This window comes from Medicago truncatula, chromosome 1 (assembly GCF_003473485.1).
Source record: "Medicago truncatula cultivar Jemalong A17 chromosome 1, MtrunA17r5.0-ANR, whole genome shotgun sequence".
Classification (NCBI taxonomy): Eukaryota; Viridiplantae; Streptophyta; class Magnoliopsida; order Fabales; family Fabaceae; genus Medicago; species Medicago truncatula.
In genome coordinates this window covers 2,902,756-2,924,998 of record NC_053042.1, presented here as the reverse complement: position 1 = coordinate 2,924,998, position 22,243 = coordinate 2,902,756, and the positions used below count along the sequence as shown (strand labels likewise).

At 31.5% G+C, this 22,243-nt stretch overlaps 2 protein-coding genes across 2 annotated transcripts; one reads left to right on the top strand and one right to left on the bottom strand.

Moving 5' to 3' along the window:
- Positions 1-4,487: 4,487 nt before the first annotated feature.
- On the bottom strand, positions 4,488-6,080 carry LOC25481955 (class V chitinase CHIT5a-like). The gene is made up of 2 exons (NM_001425011.1): positions 4,927-6,080; positions 4,488-4,641 (listed from the first exon to the last, which is right to left on the bottom strand). The coding sequence occupies exons 1-2, from the start codon at positions 6,056-6,058 to the stop codon at positions 4,619-4,621; spliced, it is 1,155 nt and encodes a 384-aa protein (NP_001411940.1). The 5' UTR covers positions 6,059-6,080; the 3' UTR covers positions 4,488-4,618.
- An 11,030-nt stretch (positions 6,081-17,110) lies between these two features.
- Positions 17,111-18,287, top strand: LOC25481954 (zinc finger protein 3). The gene has a single exon (XM_013610377.3). The coding sequence runs from the start codon at positions 17,301-17,303 to the stop codon at positions 18,087-18,089; it is 789 nt and encodes a 262-aa protein (XP_013465831.1). The 5' UTR covers positions 17,111-17,300; the 3' UTR covers positions 18,090-18,287.
- The last annotated feature ends 3,956 nt before the right edge of the window (positions 18,288-22,243 follow it).

Below are 22,243 nucleotides of genomic sequence, written 5' to 3'. Positions count from 1 at the left end.
AATGTCATAATTCTTAAAACACAAATGTCATAAAATAATACACATTTATGATTTCATTATTTTGAGATGATAAAGGAAATCATCTTGAAGAAGAAGGTAAATATTCTTTCACCTTAAATGTCTGGACTAATTTGCATAAAATTCGTCAAAAAAGGAATGAAATATTTCTTTTGTGTCTACAGTCGAAGTTTTAAAGACTACTTTGAAACTCACACGCAAAAAACACGACATTTGACCGACTATATATATATATATATATGCTTTGCTTTAACAAATGGTTTTTCAGTCCTCGTGACCTTAACTCAGTTGATATGGACAATGCATAATATATACAAGATCGGGGGTTCAAACTCCGTCACCACAAAAAAAAAATAGTTTTTCAAACATTACGATAATTTTGAAAATATAATTATTATAGTGTGACATTATGTGAGTCCAAATATTATTCTTGACAATGTGTTAGTGCTCAACAAGACAACAAGAATCTTGATTTCTTTGTAAAAAAAAAATTGAAAAAGCTAAAATGAAATATATTAATCGAAATCTTTGAAAATTCAACATAAGGAGTGTCGAACCCAGGATAAAAATCACATTACATCAAATAGCAAAAAAGAGAAAAAGAGGACAAAGAGACCTCATTACAAAGTATTTCCCAAGCAAGATAAAGGATTAAGCCATCACAAGTGATAGGTAAAAGCTAAATTAATTTTATGCGCTTTCAGCCACCAGTAATATTGAAGCTTAATTTTGTCCAAAGTTGTTGTAACGATTATTCTTGATTGCGAAAAATTCAAGCATTTATTTCACACCAAATCGCTTAAACATGCTAACCATATGAGTTGAAAAGCTATTCGAATGTTTTTTAAAAACCTGCCTAAATTTTCAAATAGAAAGAAATGATCTGCCATATGTTTTGGATGCACCGTAATAAAGCCGAGCCGATTAGAGTTAGCTGATTTTCTAATTGTTCATTATGGTGGCTAGATTTTTTTAGTTGTCGATTTTGAAATTGGTTCGTGTACAAGTTTCTAATGCAAATCAAACTATCAAAGGAATATAAAATGGGCAGTGACACAATTTTTCAAATAAGTGGTGTGGTACGGTAGGCGGTATAGCTCTAGAAGAAATGGGATCTAGACATTCAAAGTAATTTTAGGACATTGTTGAAGAGTAATAATATTTAGATTTAGATTTGGACAATGGGTAATGATAATTGATATTAAAAAAAAATCCAGTTATATTTTCTTGATGTTTGATTCACAATGAAAATATTGAATTAAAGAAGAATGAATCTGCACAAAGAATACACTCTTTATAGTTATCAATCTACAATCCAAATATTTTTTTACTTCAGAATGTTCACATTCACTTACTTGTGATTTATATACCTGTTTAAATGACAGTTAAAAAAATTGTTATCTTGCTAACTCAATTCAACAAGTAGTTGGAATATAGTAAACTATTATAACTAACTTTGAAATTTCTAACTAACTTAGCATCAATGTTGGTGGGCCATATATACTCAATAGTCTCCTCCTCCACACCTTGACACACTAGTCAAGGCGTAGCTCCACATTGATCCTTAATATTTGGTATGTCTAAACACAACCTGAATGTGTAACCTCTATTCGGCTCATTTTTTTGGGTGTTGCGTGATAACTCTCATGGTAGTGGGATCATGGTGTCCTATGTTCGGCTTTAATCTCCTCTCATCGACATGATCCGTTGACAAGGTTCTTTTATGCACAACTCCATCATAAATCATGTCATGTCCCTCATTCCTCGAAAAGATTATTTGCGTTGAGAGAAGGCATCATGGGTAACGCACCATTGTCCAGCCCCACTATGTCTTTGACACAATTTTGAGCCTTTATTGACCGATGTTATGATTCAGTGGTCTTGAGAAAGAATCAACCCTCTCGTTTGGCTACTCCAACATCGCTTATTCTTCACTCGACGGAGAGGATTCTCTCTAGATTGATTTATTGCTTATTTTTCAAATTTGGCTAAAAGGATAATAGCAGTTGCGCTTGCGCATGAGCAAAGTCACCATTGCCCCGTAAAGTATGAATTTGGCGGTTATAACCATATTGAGCTCGCGATAGGTCAAATATCATTACTTCTTGTGTTCTCCACTTAATCCAATGGTAACATTAATCTTCTAAACTAATTGAAGCAATTTATCTTCCTAATCACAAAGTCACTGCTTCTTTAAGTGTTTTGAAAGATAAAGATCTTTCTTTCATTTTGTTACTACTTTTTATTTGTTTTAAACTCCTTCTAAATCGTTTTGTAACTCCTAACCCGAAAAATGGTTGCCTCTAACACTCAAACCTCATCAAGTCCTTCTCCTAGAACCCATTGAGGATAACCCTAAAACCACAACTTATGTTCCTAACATCGATGCAGATGAAGTTCAACAAGGTGTGTTTAGATTAGTCTTTTTGTTTGGCTAGATCATCGACCATTTTTGGTTACTAAACACTGTCTTGGACAATGAAATCTCTTTGATGTACTTGTAATGATATATGTTACAAATTGGGTGTCTGATTAAAAGCATTGTCAAACAAATTTATTATGAATCCTAATAGTTGTTTAGTTCAAGATAGACTTTTTCAAAGAGAACTTATTTGAAATTCTCCCTAATGATGTTGTCATCATCATCATCGTTAAGCATGGTTTCCAGCATTGAATCTTTGTTATACTTTGGATAATCTTCACATTCTTCATCGCCCCATTTCAAGAAATTTGTCGATGCAATCATATTTTCATACTTGGCTATTTTCGCACTTGGCTATTTCTATGCCTGGCTTGTTAGCAAGAGCATCTTCATCGCTGGAGTTTATTGTAAAAGACCCTGAATGGACAATAAACTATACACTTTTTTAAGCCATATGGATTGGTTAGATGGTGTAAACTTAAGACCTAAAATTGTTCTCATCTTTACGTCTCTGATTTGAATCCTCCATGTGCTAACAATTTGTGCGTTTGGTTAATTCAGACAGACCATTGTTCTAAATTCATTTGGACCATCTCGAGTGGGCGATGCAATTGATTAATAACTTTGATATAGAAAACCCCATTAAAAATATATATTACTTCAATTAAGGCTCCATCATGGTTATCACTGCTCGATGTCGTAACACCGACAAAATGGTCCTCACCATGTATTGAAGTTAGCCAGCCACCCCTAAACTCCTTTTTTTATTCAGTTGGAAAAGTAAACTTATTTTATTTGATAAATGGTATTTGTGCGGTTATATTGAACAAATTTTGAAACAACTCTTTCTTATATTTATATTATATTTTTACTCTCTCTCTTACTCTTTCTATTATTTTTGTCCCAAAATTAAAGTATAGAAACAAAATGTTGTCCCAAATTAAAAAATGATTGTCCAAATATCATTTTTCTTTTATTTTATGTTTAGTTGCTATTTTTGTCTAATGGATTCGAGAAAAATGGATCTATTTTTGAGTTAAAAGGAAATGAACAGGGAGCAGTTTGGAAACAAAAAGAAGGAAATGGAAAATGTAAGGAAGAATAGTGCCCGACCTTGAATGGGCAAGTTTATTTCTATCCATAATAAAGAATCCTTCTAATACGGGGAAACTAAGAAAAAGTGTATTTGATGAGGATTTAAATAAAGAACGATGCTATTTCTTACGAACATGTTGACGCACGAATTGCAAGAGCACGCCCATATTGTGTGGTGTACCCCCCAAATGCATATGGTTTAACGAGTTTTAAATTTGTGAACTTCAGCAATATACAATTTGAACAAATGTGCCTTCAAAACAAAGTCTACAGAACCTTATTTATGCATATATTTATAGACTTAGTGCCACCTCAAGAAAACATAGCCTAGCTGTCACCACTAGGAAGCAGACGTAGACAAATGAAAAACTATCACGTCACATGCTTGGTTTAAAAGGCCACAAAACCATTAAGCATAAGAAACTAGCTTAATTGTAATTTCTAAATTGAAAACTATCATCGTTCGTGCTTTTCGTGTGTGAGTTTTTCGTAACATTTAGCATTTTTCTTAAATAAATTCTTCAAAAAAATTCAAATAAGTTTTTTACAAGTTTTTTATGTTAAAATAATACTCTAAAACTAAAATATCATCAATCCTAAACATTCCATTGTCAATCTCAACAAAGCAATCACTCAAATCTGTTTTATTCCCTCTTATCCACTCCCTTTGAAGGATCCTTTCTATAGGGAATCCGAATCTCAACTCAAAGTGTTGCTTAGAAGCCCCCTTTGCGGTTCTTTTTTTTTTTTTTTTGTGGTGGTCGGGTTTTGAACCCCACACTTTATATATATTATATATTGTCTATATCAACTGAGTTAAGTTCATGGAGACGACCCCTTTACGGTTTGAGCATATATCAAGAGGTTTGAAGAGCAATCATCTAATTCATTTTGTCACACTATTAGCCTTAATGCGTACATAATTAGATTTTTCATGTATATTTGCAACTAATTTTTTTGAAGAAGGTATATTTGCAACTAATACTATTCAAGAATATGATGGTACAATGAATTCAACTACAATAATAACTCTGTATCAATTATAAAGGTCTAGGATTACATGAAATAAAACTCGATATAGTGTCAGTGTCCCCATGCATTTGAAGCTGCAAACAAATACAAAACACAAATATAAGACATCATGGCTATAGGATATTCTAAACATTTTTCAGATATTCTAAACACATTATTTTTGTAAGTATAAGCAATGAAATTGAAAGAAAAAAAATGTGAACTATTTTCAAAGTACATCATATTTAAGAAATATGAGAATATATATTTAGAAAAAATAAAAATACATCTATATTTGGAATTAAAAATAAAAATTCAAAGTTTTTTTTTGAAGAGGCAATAAAAAAATTGAAAGTTGAAAAGAGAACAGTGTGAAGTACCTTGTTTTGAGATGCTCCAATCCTTGTCCTTCCCAAGGGCCCAAAAGAAATAGCCCTTTAAGCCCAAAGACTTAGCGAACCGAACCTTAGTCGTTATGGATGGCCCATCATCATACCCGATCCAAGTCGTACCCGCATAAGAATAAAAAGATATAGCAACCTTATCATACACAACATTAGCACCACTCTGTTTGTTAAATTTCAAAATCTCATTATAATTCATACTACCATCCGTGTCAGTTGCAGGCCCCACCGCCTCCGCTCCCACCCCGTTGACATTTGGATCCTTAAGCTCCCACGCCCGTCCATATAAAGCCAAACCCATAACCAACTTTTCAGGTCGAACACCCGATTTGATCCACGAGTGGAGTCCAAAATTGGTACTAATTTCGGACTTCGAGTCATACAAAGCAGCATTAAAGTCGGTATTATTATCCCACGTACCGTGATAATCGAAACACATTGGACTGGCCCAGTCCAAGTATTTATTGATAGCTTGGGTCGGGTACGATCTCGGCCCATGTTTACCGATAAGCCTAACAGTGGAATTGTAGTAAACAGCTGAAGTCAAAAGCAAACGTGGTTTTCTCCTAACCTTAGCTTCAGCAAACAAAGCATTATACCATTCCTCGTACAACAAACCAAGGTTAAACATGTCTTGTTGAGTTTCAGGAAATTCCCAATCCAAGTCAACACCATCAAACCTATATTTTCTTGCCACCTCGATTGTTGAATTTATAAAGATTTCTCTATTTTGTTTTGTGCTAGCAATTTCAGAGAAGAGTGTTGAATTGCTACCGCCACCTCCGATTGATAAAAGTGTTTTCACCGGCGGGGAACGGTGGCGGAGTGCCTTGATGAAATTCTGGCCCCATTTTATGCCGGATTTTGTGATTTCAAGTTTGAAGGAAATTGGTTCTGGTTGAATGAAGGCCAATAAAATGTGTGTGAAGTAGTTTGTGTCAATCAAAGAAGGTGAAAAATCATCACCTGCTGGCCAATATGCTGATCTAACACCATGGTTTAAAAATTGGTATTGCGAATTATTAGAAGAAGATGATGATGATACATTGAAGAAAATGGTCACTAGAAAAACTAAAATTGGTGTTATTATGATTTTTTGGACGGCCATGGTTTGTGATCATATAAGATATGATTGAATTTGTATGTGAATATATATATATAGTGAACAAGTGGTTACAAATATTAGTTATTTTATGTGATTGGTGATGTTGGAAATTGGAATATTATGATTGAATTGTTGTGAATTGAACGGTTCAACTATGATGAGGGATAAGTGATGGAGAGAAAAATCAAAGACAAGGGAACAAAAGTTGAACAAGGAAGCCAATAATAAGAGTCAATGGGTCTAGATCCTTTAGAATGATAAATATGATAATGGTGCACGCACAACAAGGTTTAGGTCGATGGATTCAAGTATGGTTAAAGTTAAAGTTGACATTTTATTCATGATGTTACTAATTGTTTGTTACGATATCACCAGAAAATGCCTCCTCCTTTAATTATGTTTAATGGGCAGAACATTACCGTTGGCAAAATAGTAGTCTCACCATTAATCCAATGTGTAGAAAGGTCAATGCCACTTGTAGATTGGAGCATATAGCAATCTTATGTTTTTGTGGTTAGTGCATTTGTTGTGTGACCACTTAACTTAATAGAAAGTCGCAATCCATTGATGGATTCATAATTCATTCATGGTGTAATATGCACCACATTCACTTGTGATCAATTATTTTGTATTATATGTCACTATAGTCAACCAATTGTAGATGATCATCCAAAAATTATAAATAAAGGCGTTGTATATAGGCGGAACATCTAAAATAAACACCTCCTAATTAGGACCTACCTTCAACGCCCATAATAAACAACCATCAAACGCCAATTTCACCGCCTAAATCAAACTCCATCGCAAAACAACCTCTGAAAAAACAAAATTCATAAACACTCGTCGCCCGCTACTCACCCAAAAACACCTTTAAAAATCACTCAACTCAAAGAAAACATCCCTCCAAACCAAACATCAACTTTTCATCGCCATAGCCGAGTCCAATTGACATTCGATAAAGTCTGTTTCCAACGCTTCTTCGGATTCCACCACCTCTCTACTTCGGGTTCACCGAACAAAACATCATATAACCCAAAACCAACTTGAGTCAAAGACTGGCTCCCAATCTTGAATCAAATGCGATCGGCCCACCAAACTTCAAAACCAAATCATTAAGGTATCCCCTCATCTCTGATCCACTGAAGACGACACCCAAACCAGTCAAAAAAACTTGCAACTTGAAACTAATTCCCGATCTCGAAGCAAATGGAATCGGCCAACCATAATCTAAAAAACAAGCCTGAAAGGCATTCAATATGATGAGCTTTAATGAATGATTGACTCGTTTGAAAGAATCGAAATATATATATCGCGGTTTGAATATTTGATTAGTCTTTACTTACAACTTGATAGAACTCTAATTATCAAAAAATTTATATTTAAAACTTAAAAGTTAAGACACAAATATAGTCGGTTAATTGAAGTTGTTGGATAGAGATCAATTAGATGACTAATATAGTCATTCAATTTAAATTGGTAGGTGAAGATTACATAAACTCATAATCTTTATTATTTAAGCAATTACGACAAAAACTCATAATCTTTATTACTTAATCTTCATAAACGATGAAATTGGTAGCTAATAAAATCATATTCATTATCTCGTAAGCGTAATTTAATTAATGATTACTAAAAATATTATTTACAGAGGTTCAAACTCTAAATTTCTCAATTCTCCATAATCAAATGGGTGAATCAAACTTTCTAGACAAAAAGAAAATCAAATTCATTCGGCCTAACTAAAATCCAATAGATATTCTATTCTCTTTTGAGTGGAAGACTCAAATTGCGGGAACCATTAATATCTCAAACAAACTGAATATGACATATAAGAAATACAAATGGGAGTGAAACAAACAATAGTCGACACTGAGAAAAACAAAGTAAATATAAATTAAAATATAGTAGTATCAACAACATGAAAAAGACATGGTATGAGGAAAATATTTAAGAACCTTTGTGTTTTGCTTCTTTTACGGTTTTTTTGTCAGTATTTTATATGTTCACTATACTTGAGCTGGAATCTTTGTGGGCTTCAGTTCTTTAATTCTGGGATTGCTCATTAGATATCTAACAATTATTTATATGCATCTAAAAAACTATATTAAATAGTACTGTTTAAAAATTACTACAATTAAATTGCTTTAAAGATATGTTTAGCCGATTTTAAAAGTGTTCAAATCGTAGTTAATTACTAATGGAAGCATATTTTTTTTTTTTTGTCAAATAGCATAGTGGCTAGAACTCAGACAATTTAATTGTGGAGAGTGGAGTGTCCGCGATATCCCTACCAATTGAGCTAAGCTCACGGGGATCCAATGAAAGCATTTTAGATGCTTGTAAATAATAATTTGGAGCGTGTTTTTTAGTTTTATCGCTTAAAAAGGAAAATCAATTGACCATTGTCCGCCTAAATATTGTTTTAGGATTATTACGCATCTTATTTTAGAATACAGACAACAAGATCAATTTTACACATCTGAATTTCAGAATCCAAATATACCCTATACATGATTCAAACCTCTTTTGTGGCAAAATACAATTTCAAGATTTTTAACACATCTGGATTTCATAATCTGGATGTGTAAAATATACTTTTAAAAATATTTGGATTTTGAAATTTTGATGTGTTAAAAATCCTAAAATTATATCTAGTCATTGAACCATGATTAAAATGTTTGCGACAACTTTTTTCCTTTATAAACGGTGAAACTAAAAAATATGCTCCGGCTTTTAATATTGGACTGGATGTATTTTGAAAAAAAATGGCATGCGAGTAGTATGGTGGTGGAAAAAGAATTTCACACTTTCATAAACATGGGCTAATTGAGCTCCACTGGAGAACTTGTTATTATAGAAAATTTTATCCTATACCCCTACGTCTATACTTTCACCCCTACAATATACATAAACAATATCAATCGGTCCATAAAAAATTACGCAGCAACAATAAATACATACATAACGAAATCGCACTCATGCCTAAAAACCCAAGTGTCTCTCTCTTGTGAGCCGTAACATAAAATCATAGTTTATTCTCCTTCATCCACCAAAAAAGAGGTGTTTATGGTCAATTGTTGACCCCAAATCACCCCTCTAAATTGTTTTTCTCCTTCCCTTTCATGTAAATAAGCTATTTTCACATCTTTTTAGTTATTTCTTTCGTGGTTTTGCCGTCTCAGTGAGACATTGTTTTGCTTGCCGTCTTTCTGCGATGTTGTTTGTCTTTCCCGTCTTGTTCAGATTTGTTCAGTTCAGATGCGCCGCTGATCTTTTTATATGACAAAACAAATCACCTTAAACTCAAAATTTATAAACTTAAGAGACAGCATTACTGGTCAACAAATTGTACTTTTCATTCATTAAAAAACTCAATCTTTCATTTCATAAACTTAAGATAAACAGTACTAGTTACAAAACCAATTATGGTAAAACTATCTAAAATTGAATGATGATTCTAATAAAATAAACGCAAGTTGAGTGGCACCGATTGATATGAAGCTGAACTCACTGTGGTACCAGTTGACTAAGCCTTAAATGATAATTGACATCATCAAGTAGCAACATAAACCTGTCGCTTCTAGTTTCCACTAATTAACTTTAGCATTTCGCTTTCATATACTCAAAGGTCATGAACAACAACTCTTCAAAAAGCAATGCAAATAAGAAAGGAAGAAGAAAAAAAAAAGGTTTACAGAATGTTCAGCTAGGTGTAGATGGTTGTTATGCATGGTCCAGGTTTGAGCAACCTCTATTGACATAAAATATATGTAAAGAGACTTCTAATAACTCACTAGCAATTATTGAAATCGAGTTCAAATGGTTGTCATTAATTTGCTGAAAAAGCAACTAAAGCAATTGAGTTAAGGCTAAACCATCAAATTAGTCTCTATTTTGTTAAGTCATCTCAAATTCATTCATAAAATTATAAATATTTCACAAATGTTTCTTACATTATTAAAACTGTTAATTTGGTATATGCGTATAATCACTTACTAACAATTAGATCTTTATATTTTAACAACTTCAAGTTATTGCATCAAAAAAAAAAAAAAACAACTTCAAGTTAATTTAGTCTTTATATTTAATCACTTACTATAAATTTAGCCTCTAACGTTACTATTGAGTCGGGTTGTGACTCACAAGAACTAAATGTTTACGAATGTTTTTTTGGTAAACAATCACTAGTTTTTCATTTATGATTTGAAGGATCAAAGTAATAAATCTTAGGACATATTTGTGCAATATTTATCTGAAATGTTTGAATGTTCATCATGTTTATAGATTTGAATGGAAAAAGATGAATTTCAGATAACTATTTTGACTGAGTCGAAATTCATTTAAATTAAAAGGAAAATTTAAAGTGAATGCAAACAATCTTTAAAGAAAAAGCATATGATCAAATAAATGAAAAATACTGGTACACATAATCATACATTTGCCTGAGACTCGTTTCTCGATGTAATATGGATAATTTGAGTGTTTAAGATTTATATGAATGATTTGTGACCATGTTTTCCTATACAAAACTATTATATATACTAATACGAAATAACTGCAATTAACAATCACAAAAAAACTTTCGACGTGTATCCAGCTATGTTCCTCAAACTCTTGACAAACTCCCACGCGTCTTCGACGTCTTTATCTTGTCTCTGCACAAAACAATTTGAAATACTGCAGTCGAAACTAAATTGCTTTTCAATCTCAAATATACCATGTATCCCAAATCTGTAATTAATGTGTCAAACTATCAGACATTTGAAATATATGTCAAACCATCAACCATCTGAAACCAAATATCATTCCCAACTTCAACAAAGTTCTTTCCTGTCTAATTGGGTCTGTCGAAAATGCAAACTAACATTAATATGAGTACAATTTAACACAATCAACGACGAAACATTTTTGAAATGTTCAATATTGACTTAAGAGTTGGCTCAATGGTAAGAACTTATATCTTGAAACTTGAATTTTGTCTTCTAACTTTTTTGTTGATTTCCTTTCCCTAATTTTCCACCATAATTTCTAAGAAGCAGAGGTTAAGTTAAAGAATTTAAACAAGCATTTTGTAGGAGACAACCCACACCTATAATTTACTTACAAATCTACTTTGTAGTCTTTAAAGTTGACTATGAAGGTGATACACAAGAGATATTCATCACATGATGCAAAAAAAATAGTTGCTTTTACTTCGTCTTTAAAGTTTATTTACAATTTTTTTTAAAAATCGTGGTTGAGTCCTACATAATTTATAAATATATTGTCATATTCTCTTATCCGATTTGGAACACTTTAACGAAATCTACTTTGTAATTTCTCAACGATGATTTTTCCACAATCATTAACACAAGTTTCTTAGTTGCGTGTTAGATTAAAAAAGTTAGAACTATATACTTTAATTCAAATTAAAAGTGTCTATTTATATCGAACAAATATTATCTGTGTGTCAATTTCTATCTTAGGAGGTGCACTTTAGATACGCCACATTTGTATTTGTCTTTGCCATCATGCTTGACTCTTTATATCAAACCTGCTTTATATATACATTCATGTGGCCATAAATATAGCACCAACTTACATGCATAAAGCAAACTGACATATTTGAAAAAGACTTTTTGGATTCGTGTGAAAAGAGATATCATCAGAAGATGCAAAAAATTAAACAAATTAAGGGTTAGAAAGCACGTATTTTTTAAAGAAAAGAAGACGCACAAGATACTTGCAAAGTGAACACACGATGTTAGGGTTATATCTTACAACAAGTTTTGATAATTGATTTGTCATTTGTCAAAGATAAAATTTTGAATAAGACAATGAAAAAACTTAATCCATTTTCTTTTGTTACTTTTTCGTATAATTCTTAACTAAATTTTTATGATTTCATCGAATTTATAATTTTATCAAAATTTATTATTATAAAAATAATTGTATTTTTGATTATGAATCATACGTTCACATAAGAAAATAGATCAAGTAGTTGACAATCTCATACGTTTACTTATTTCTTAGATATTTTGAATCAAAATCGAAAAATCTTAAATTCAATTTTAATTGCTTTTAAATCTAAATCATTGATGTGTCGATAATGCATCAGATTGCCAACTACATGCATTCAAATTTATTAATTATTTGATTTTATAGTAAAATTTTCTTTTTATTAATCTCTAAAAAATCTGTGGAACGTATATATTTAAAAAAAATATATGATAGATAGTTTATTATCAACATAGGATATTTTTCTTGATAAATTAAGCTATTATATTATTATCATCATCAAACCCAGCCTCATTTGTAAGCACACTCTCCATCTCCTTGATCAACTCGGAATATATATATATATATATATATATATATATATATATATATACATTATAGTCTAGAAAACTTAAACAACCTTATGGTTTGTTTGGATTGACGTTTGGTGATATATTCAACGTGATTTTAAGAAGTTAATTAGTATTCCTAACTTTACTGTAAGCGCGGGTTGTTGCATGATTTTGGCCTAAAGTGGAATTCACCCGCGAAAGCAAATAAGGGCTTAATTGTCTTTGATGGATGGATTAATGTATTTGTATTTTATAATTCTAAATAACTCTTTGTAGACGTTTTTTTAGACTCTAAACTGAATTCCAAATTCTTTTCTTAAACTAAAACGAATCTTTATTTTTTATTTTATTGTGTGGATGGCAAGTTAAGAAGAGAGGATTGGAGAGAAAAGGAGAAAGCACTGTGTTTATTATCTTTAGAGTACTTGTGGATCTAATTCTAAAGATATTTTCTATTATGAGGTGAGGTGATCGATTGGAACTTTGTGGTTTTCTTTTTTGAGGGGTTTTCAAATGTGGACCAATTTATAAAGACAAGGAGATCTCTTAAAGAGATTTGGTTCTATATATTGATTAGACAGTTAACAATTTACTAAGATGAAGTGATTGAGTTGTTTTCTCAATTGGATCAATCACTTTAAATTTCTAAACTCACTCATAACCCTTTAAGGTGGGGTTAAGACTTTTGTTAAACAAAGTTGCCAAAAATGACTTGTAAATACGGTAACAATAATTAGTAATATTATATGTATGTAAAAGCCAAAGTTTATATACCTAATCCTATACTTTAACTATAGAATATTTGATCCTCTTCATCAATATCAACATTAATGATAATAATGCAAATTAACACGAAATACATTATCAAGGACATTAGAGGAACTCCACATCAGCTTCCCCTTTTATGTGTCGGCCATTTGTCTCTTTTGCCATTATGGACACATCACATAGGAGTTCAAAGTTCGCTTCTAACATAACATTCAATTGTAGACCACAAGGGAAATATAGAAATTGGATATTTGATAAAATATTCAAGTGCAAAAGTGCTACTTAACTCATGTAAAATAAAATAATTAAAGGTGCTATTTAGTTACTTGAAATGAGTTTATCAAGTTACTTGTAATGAGATGTGAAGAGGAAATGGATTCTACGTTGTATCAGAGTTACATATTAATTTATGAAGAGGAATTGAATTCTGTGTTATATAAGTGTGACACGGTTATGAATTTGAATCATTTGATCTCAAATTAAGACTAATATCTCAAATTCGTCCTTGAATTTTTAAAAATCGGCTAAATTCGTCCCTGAATTTTGCGAAATAGCTATTTTGTCTTTGAATTTACAAAATGTCAATCAAATCAGTCCCTCCGTTAAGTTGCTCTGTTAACGGAAGTGACGTGTAACGTTAACCTCTTACAAGGCTTACCACGTCAGATGCCACACAAGCAGGGACCAAATTGATTGATTTGCAGAAAATTGCCAAGGACCAAATTGATGGATTTTCATAAAATTGCCACCGACTCTTTCTCCTCTTTCTCATTAACGGCTCTTTCTCCTCTTCCTCATTAACGGCTCTTTCTTTCCCAAATATATCAATTTGGAACCCTAATGTTATAATTTGTCACCTAGAGTTCAAAATCCCCCAAATTTCTTCCATGAATTGATGTCAATGTTCTTCCCCAATTCAAAAACTTAAAACCCTAATTTTTTTTATTCAATTCGAAATTCAAAAATAAGTGGTCATTGTTGAAGATTCGGTGTTCAGAAATGATGGGTGGTGGGAAGCATTAATATCTCATGTCCATGTAATGTTGTAACGAAAAGAGGTTGTCAATGAATGAACCAAACCTTTCTGTCAAAATATTTCAATCAAATTGGTCCTTGAATTATATACATATCAATCATATCAATCCTCAAATTAGTTTAAATATCATCAAATAGGTCCTTGAATTTTCACAACAGATATCATTGTGATCCTTGGTGCATACATTTGCTGAACAAAGTAAAAAGTAAAAGACATGCACTTTGATTATAAAAAGACAGACATTTTCATACCATCATAAGTCATATATTTGATGTTCATAAGTCATCACATAGCAAAAAAAATAACATTACATAGCCATCAAGTCAGCAAATCATTTGATGTTCTTATGTGATTACATATCCAAAAAAGCGTAAACTAAACAAGTCCAAAAAGGAGTAATTAAACTAGTCCAAAAACATAATTTAAACATGCATCAATGCTTTGGAAATCCTGGAGTCGGGATAAACTCCATGTATTGGGGTTGAGTAGAACCGGATGACCCGTAATTTGGATTTTGAACTCTAATAACTCCAGGAGCAGTTGGATCTTGTGAAGCAGAACCCCTCAATGGTGTTTGTTTATGCATGTCATTTGAAATCATTGGTCCTCTCATGCCATATCTTCTTGTACTCATTCTCTGTAAATAAAATCAATCATATGAGCCCTTAAATTATAACAAAATCCATCAAATTAGTCCTCAAATTATGACAATAAGTCTCAAATCGATCCAGGACAACACAGGTAATAGAGGGGTATAATTGGAAACACAGGAAAAATTACACTGAAAAGTCAAATCTCAAATTTTTACTATTTCCATCAATTTAGTCCTTGTACATGTGGCTGCCTTGTTGACACGTGTACAGGACAACACATCATGCAAGATGACACATCATCACCACTAACAGAGCTTTTGGACGGAGGGACCATTTTGATGGACGTCTGTAAAATTTAGAGACTAAATAGATATTTCGCAAAATTCAGGGACGAATTTGACCGATTTTTGAAAATTCAAGGACGAATTTGAGGTATTAGTCTCAAATTAATGATCAAAATTGTATAAAATCAATTTAGAAACTATATAATTTGAACCGTCTACTATCAAATTAATAAACAAGATTGATGACTTACTAATATGTTTACACAGGGATTTGGATCCCACGTTGTAACTACGTTAACGCAGTAATAGCTATGAACCGTCCGATCAGAAATGAAAGGTTGAGATTAAAACTGTGTGAAAATGCACTATGAGTATTTGAACTGTTAGATTGTTTTTCAGCGGTATAATTATCTATTGCGTGAAACAATTACAACAGGCAATCCTGATCCTTTACAGAGCATGCAACATGAGTCCATGTGAAGTGGGAGCACAAGAAGAAAGTGTGAAAAGCAAATAAATTTCTTCTTCTAAAAAAGAGATGCAAAAGGACAATCAATCTCACAACAACTAGGGACATTGTGACCTTGCTGATGGACTTTCAAGTACTGAACATAGGAGAGTTTGTTTGGTGGCTTTGGTGTCTGTCTACGTGTACAACATTAGGTTTTGTCTGCTACTAACATGATTAATTAAGGTACTTTTTTTTAGGACGCGCGTGACAATCTTAACTCTTACTCAATAATTTTCTACTACCGAAAGGCATACTCTAAACTATACCTTATTGATGATTTCAAATATGTTCCAATTTTATCTATAAGCAGCACAATGTGTCCATGCCATGCATGATGAACACATCACATGACCTACTTTTTGTCAACTATAATTTTATGTGTCCACAAAACCAGCCACATGGATTGTCTAAGCATAAGTTTGATTTCACTTTAAAAAAATATCATAATTGATATCTAGGGTAATCATATTTGAGAAATGTCGAACATTAAATATAAATATTTCACGGTCATAATTTATATCTTGATTCTCCGTAATTTTGTTTTACTATAATATGTATGGATGAGCATCATTACATTTTTTTATATGTATTTAAAAACTTTTTTTTGGTTTCAAATGTGTTTAAAAACTTTATTCATTTATATAACACATACACTAACATATATATTAAAATAAGGAAATGCTTACATGTGCTCTCAGGACACTCTTTAATAACCTTGAATAGTAAGTTTTTGTAAATTTTTATATAAATTGATGAATTTAATACACCGAAAATTGACCTTTTCAATAAACATTTTCTTAATTAAGAATCTTTAGTGCTCTTAGGGCACTTGTTAACAAGACTCATTAAAATATACTACTATTAACTTAAATAAACACGAGAATATAGATCCAAATTTTTCTCCTAAAAAAATAGATCCAATTTTTTTTTTGACAACATAGATCCAAAATTTTATTCACCATTTCCTTTGGGCTTAATTACACTTTTGATCCTCACATTTTGACCAACACACGAAAATGGTCCTACCTCTTTTAAATCGAACAAAATCGTCCCTACACTATATGTTTTTTGCAGTTTTAGTCATATCCCCCTATTTCCAACTCCAGAAACGCACATAAGTGACAGTTTTAGTCCAACCACATATGTAGTTGGACTAAAACTGTCATTTATGTGCGTTTTTGGAGTTAGAGATAGGGAAATATGACTAAAACTGCAAAAAACATATAGTTTAACGACAATTTTGTTCGATTTAAAAGAGATATGATCATTTTCGTGAGTTGGTCAAAATGCGATGACCAAAATTGTAATTAAGTCATTCCTTTAAGAATTTTTTAAAACACATTAATTTGTTTTAAGAAATGAAAACTGAAAAAAAGTGACAAATCTTGGGTATAATATTTTTTACAAATATGACACTTATTATGGGAACATAAGAGTAATATAATGTTATAAAATTATCATGTTGACAATATATTAAAGTTGTATTTCAATCAATGAGTGGAAACTAAACATTATTTTACTATTTTGACGACATAAACATTTTACCTTATAATACTTTGTTCAGTTACTTATTCCATATCCATGTGTAGGATAATAATAGGAACAAAACCTTTGTCTGCCTCTAAAATATACTCCAACTTTTTATCCATTTAAGGTGTCAAAGAATCAACAACTCAAACTTCCTTAAACCTACCAAGAAAGGGTTGAGGAATTATCTCCAATTAATGGAAAGACTAAGCAAAGAACCATGCATCTTCTCTTCTCAAGAAACTCCTCCAAGTCCAAGCACACCTTTGCAAAATCAACATGAAAAGAAGAAACAACAATCTATTGAGGTAGAAGAAGATATCACTAAGGTAGAAACTTTATTTGATCTAAATGTATCTAGCAATGATTCTAATCTCGATTGTAATAGTCAGCAAGAACCAGAACTTAATCTTATCACTTCTTTAGATGTTGGTAATTCATTATCACAAAACAATAATACTCTTGATGTAGAACAAAGAGTTTTTTCTTGTAACTATTGTCATAGAAAATTCTATAGCTCACAAGCATTAGGTGGACACCAAAATGCTCACAAAAGAGAGAGATCAATAGCAAAAAGAGGACAAAGATTTGGAACACAAATAATAGCTTCAGCTTCTGCTTTTGGATTTCCTATTTTGCATAATAAACAAAGTTATGCAAACATGGCTTCTTTACCTCTTTATGGTGCTTTTGGTAATAAACCTCTTGGAATTCAAGCACACTCTATGATCCATAAGCCTTCTCATGTTTCATCTAATGGATTTGGAAACTCTTATGGGCATCATCATCATCATGGTTGGTCAAACTCAAGAATCTTTATGGATCAACAACCTGGGATAGCAAAACTAGGTATAGCTGATTTTCATAGAACATCAACATCATCAAGAGGAAGTGTTGGTAGGTTTGAAGTGGTAGATACTATGATGAATTCTGCAGCTAATAAAGAAATGAAGCAGAAGCAACTTGATTTAAACCTCAAGCTATGATTATGAATATTGGTCAGTGTAGTTAAGATTTTTGTGTGAAATAGGATTTGTGTAAATTTTGTTTTATTGGGAGGATCATATAGTTATTTTCTTGTTATTCACTTGAAAATTGTTTAACTCCAGTGTGGAGTGATTTATGAGCTGTAACTTTTATGTTTCTTATGTCTTTTTCTTCTACAAGAGATATTTTTTTGCTTATTTTGTCAATAGATAAAAAGTAAATCTAATGAAGGTTTTTATGTTCTTATAATAATTAACTCCTGTCAGTCTCAAGAATGAATTAGAATTTGTCACAGTTAGTTCCATTTTCACAAATTTATCTAGCCTTATCAAAATGATACTAAATTTGAAATTAATAATGGAAACACAAAAAAAAAAAAAAAAAAAACTAAGAGGTTGAGGATCACAAATGCAAGAATAATATATCATTGATCATGCTTGTGTATAGAAATTAGTTCATACTAAATATCTTTCAAGATAATGTTTTTAATCAATTAATTAGCAACACATTTATCATAATGCAAAGTTTAATTTATAAAGCGTGATTCATGGTTTATTACTTAGCATATAAAATATGTAGGGTTTGTACAAAAAAAATATGTAGAGTATTTTAGGCTAAGCTTTTTATAAAGTTATTTTAAATTAAATTGTTTGGATTGAAATTGAATTTGAATAAAATGATTCATGTTTGAATGTTTTTATTCTTCAAATAAGTCAGCTGTGAAACTTGATACAGATTCAACAAAAAGTTATTTATCTATCTTAACATATGTTTGAAATCAGCGTTTTAATCACCAATCGTATCTCAATTCAACCTTTGACGTGATCTGGTGAAGGTCCCATTTGTTGTTTATGGTGGCCTTTCAAACAAATGCTTAGTGTATATTTTGATTTGCGATGAGACTTGTAAAATAAAAATTAAAAAGAGTAGCTTTCATCAAAATCATGGTAACATACACACGATGTGATTTTGTCAACATCATCGCGAATTCAATTATCCATTTAGTAAATTACAAAATAAGTAAATAATAATCATTAATATTCAGGGTTTGTCCTCTTCTCTAAGAATAAGATTCGAATATCATCTATTAGAACTTAGAATTGTAGGGGCCAATGGCAAACTAAGTATATGAATAAAGATTAGAATATATGCTCACTATTACAAAGACCAAAACTAGTGGGTTAAGGACTAGATAACATTATAGACATATAAAATATCCTATTTAAAAAAGTAAGATTAGATCATTTGTTTGTCCACACATGTAGTGTAAGAATAAGACTTGCCTATTATTTTTGGTTTTGGCATAGGAAGACTTTTTTGTCCTGTATGAGATTCATGTACTAGGTCACTATCATTTAAGTGGCTTCAAATCTAGGAAAGATTCATGTGTGTTTATATATGAAAGTATAATAACTAGTCTACACCTAAACACCTCAACTCAATGCAGTAACGACAAAGGCAACTATAATTAACAACACAAACGTGGCTGACAGTCACAAAAAAACATGCCGTCTGGGTCGTAGCATTTGGATGAGATGATTCAGATTATTTTTCAGTTGATTCGGATCATTTTTCAGTTTAATTAGAGGTTCTGAATTCGAATTCAATTGTAAAAATACATCAACGATAAAACTTTGAGAAAAAAAATTATGTTCAGTGTGATTCTATCTAAGTTGAATGTTTAGTCTCTACGGTTGCATGCGGATAATATCTGAAAAAGCAGATGTGGTCCCATTCATACAAGTGCAAACAAACTAGATAGAATAAGTATATTTTTCACATGGTTCATTACTAAAGATTTTTTTCTCCAAATCTTTTTCTTGATCTACCTGCTTCTATGCCCACACGAAAGCTATCTTTCTGATTTTTCAGTTTGCAATTTAGTCTTCATGTTTTTGGTTTATCTAAACGTCCTTAAATTATTATTTTTCTCAAAGTGTTAACATAATTTGATCATATTAGGTTTACTTTTGTTTATCAAAACCGAAGTTGACAACAAATTGACTTTTATGTAGCTGGTGGTCGGTAGCTTTTATATAGCTAATTGTAGGTAGGCTCTAAATAATTTATAAGCAGCTTATAATTGATTTATAAGTCAACTGATAGCATTTGAAGTGTATGATAAAAGTAAAATTTGAAGTCACTAATAAGCACTACCTACTACCTAAATATTGAACACTCTCGAGAATTGTTCTCATCCTTAAATATAAGACCCTTTTAAATTTTTTATTATTAAGAAGTCAGAAGCAATATATTATAAAACAGGAGTTCCAATCAAGGACAAAATTTGCCTAAAAAGGAGGCAAAATAAGGTCACAAGATACAAAATCTAAACAAGAAAAAAAGATCCAAATGCAACATTATATGGTGACATAACCAATACAAATCGAAAGGTTATTCCACCAAGAATAGAAACCATTAAAAGAAGGGAAATGTTAACGAGTGCCCCGGAGCACTCTTTAAGCACTTTAAATAGTAAGTTTTTAATGAAAAGTTGTGTATTGAATGCATTGGAAATTGTAATAGTTGACTTTTTAAAGAATAATTCCTAAATATGGGATGTTTAAAGAGTGTCCCGGGGACACTCGTTAACAAGACCCTTAAAAGAAAGTGATTTTTGAAGCTTCAATCACCACCAAGAGAGAAGTTTGATACGATCTAGTAATTGATCAAGATTCTGCTAGTTGTTACAAAAAAATTGTGAGTTACGCTTCTTTCAAATGACCCACAAAGAAGCAAATCATATCACTTGAAAGCAATGACGAATATCCTTCCAAAACAAATATGAACCACCAAATTGCAAGTCAGCATGCAAACATCTGATTGTTGAACACACGAAATCCCCAATGCATAATGGAAGACCAAATGCTATCAAATAAAGCAAATTCTATAAAAAGATGATTTAACAGTTTCCTCTTTCCTGCATCCACCTGAGCACTACAAAGAACCTCGAATAAACCATGCCACAACGAACGAAGTTGTCTTTTGTGAGAATCCTCTTATTAAGAGTTCTTCAAGTAAATAACGAAACTTTGAGAGGCACAACTTTATTCCAAATGAAGTTTAAAAGAGAATATAATCACGAACATGCTACACACTTTGATTTAGAATATGATAAACACATTTTACCGAATAACCACCCTCCATATCATATTATCTACACATAATTCAAAAAAACTCCTAAACCTAAAGCATAAAGAACCAACTTTTAGCAAGGGTCAATCTAAAAGGAAGTGTTCTCACCATTTCCCACTCTAGGTACCAAACTCAAACCAACCGCTCTCTTAACTGTGTTAATTATTTATTTCCCAATTCATCCTTAATTGTTTTACCCTTTTTTTCAGCAATCAACAATAAATATTGTGTTGAACCTCTGGAAAAAAATTGTGTTGAAAGGTAAAATTGTAGTACAAGCATTATAAATGTTTTACAAATTTAATATTGCCATCAACTTTGTTAACTCTGGTGGTTTAATAAAGGAATCTTTTTATTTGTAATCATACGGTTACAAAGAAAGAGACCACGATAATCTGAAGTTTAGTTGAGAGATAAATAAAGTTTGGTGAAAAATTATTTCACTTTGAATTGACCCAAACGATTCGCTTTAGGTGGAGCTCATTATTTGGTTAAAAGGGTTTTCTATTTAGAGACAAAGTAGTATAATGCTTAATTATAATTTGTGTCCATCAACTAGAGCTAATGTATTATTTCGGTCCCAATATTTTTGTTGATGAAAGCAGGTCTCATTTTTATAATTGGCTACAATTACTTATTTTTTGGACAGAATTGTTACAATTAAATATCTCAAACTACTTTATACTTTACAATTATATAAAACTATCATCATATCCTCAAAATCAATTTAAATTTTTAATTAAAAATTCTTCTATCAAAAACTTTCCAATATAAATTCATCAAAAAGTTTGCATGATTTCCATAAAAAACTTACCAGTCAAAATATTACATTTAAAAAGAAATTGCAAAATTTTTCAGCAGTGATCTCATATTTAGAGATGTCAACAGGGCAGAGGCGAACCATCCCCGCTTTGTGTTCCCACCAGCATAAGAAATGTCAAGCAAGCCTTGTACATTTTCTTTTTAACAAAACTCCGGTGCGCCCTACTTTTTCGTATCCCAATATCCAAAAAGGGGT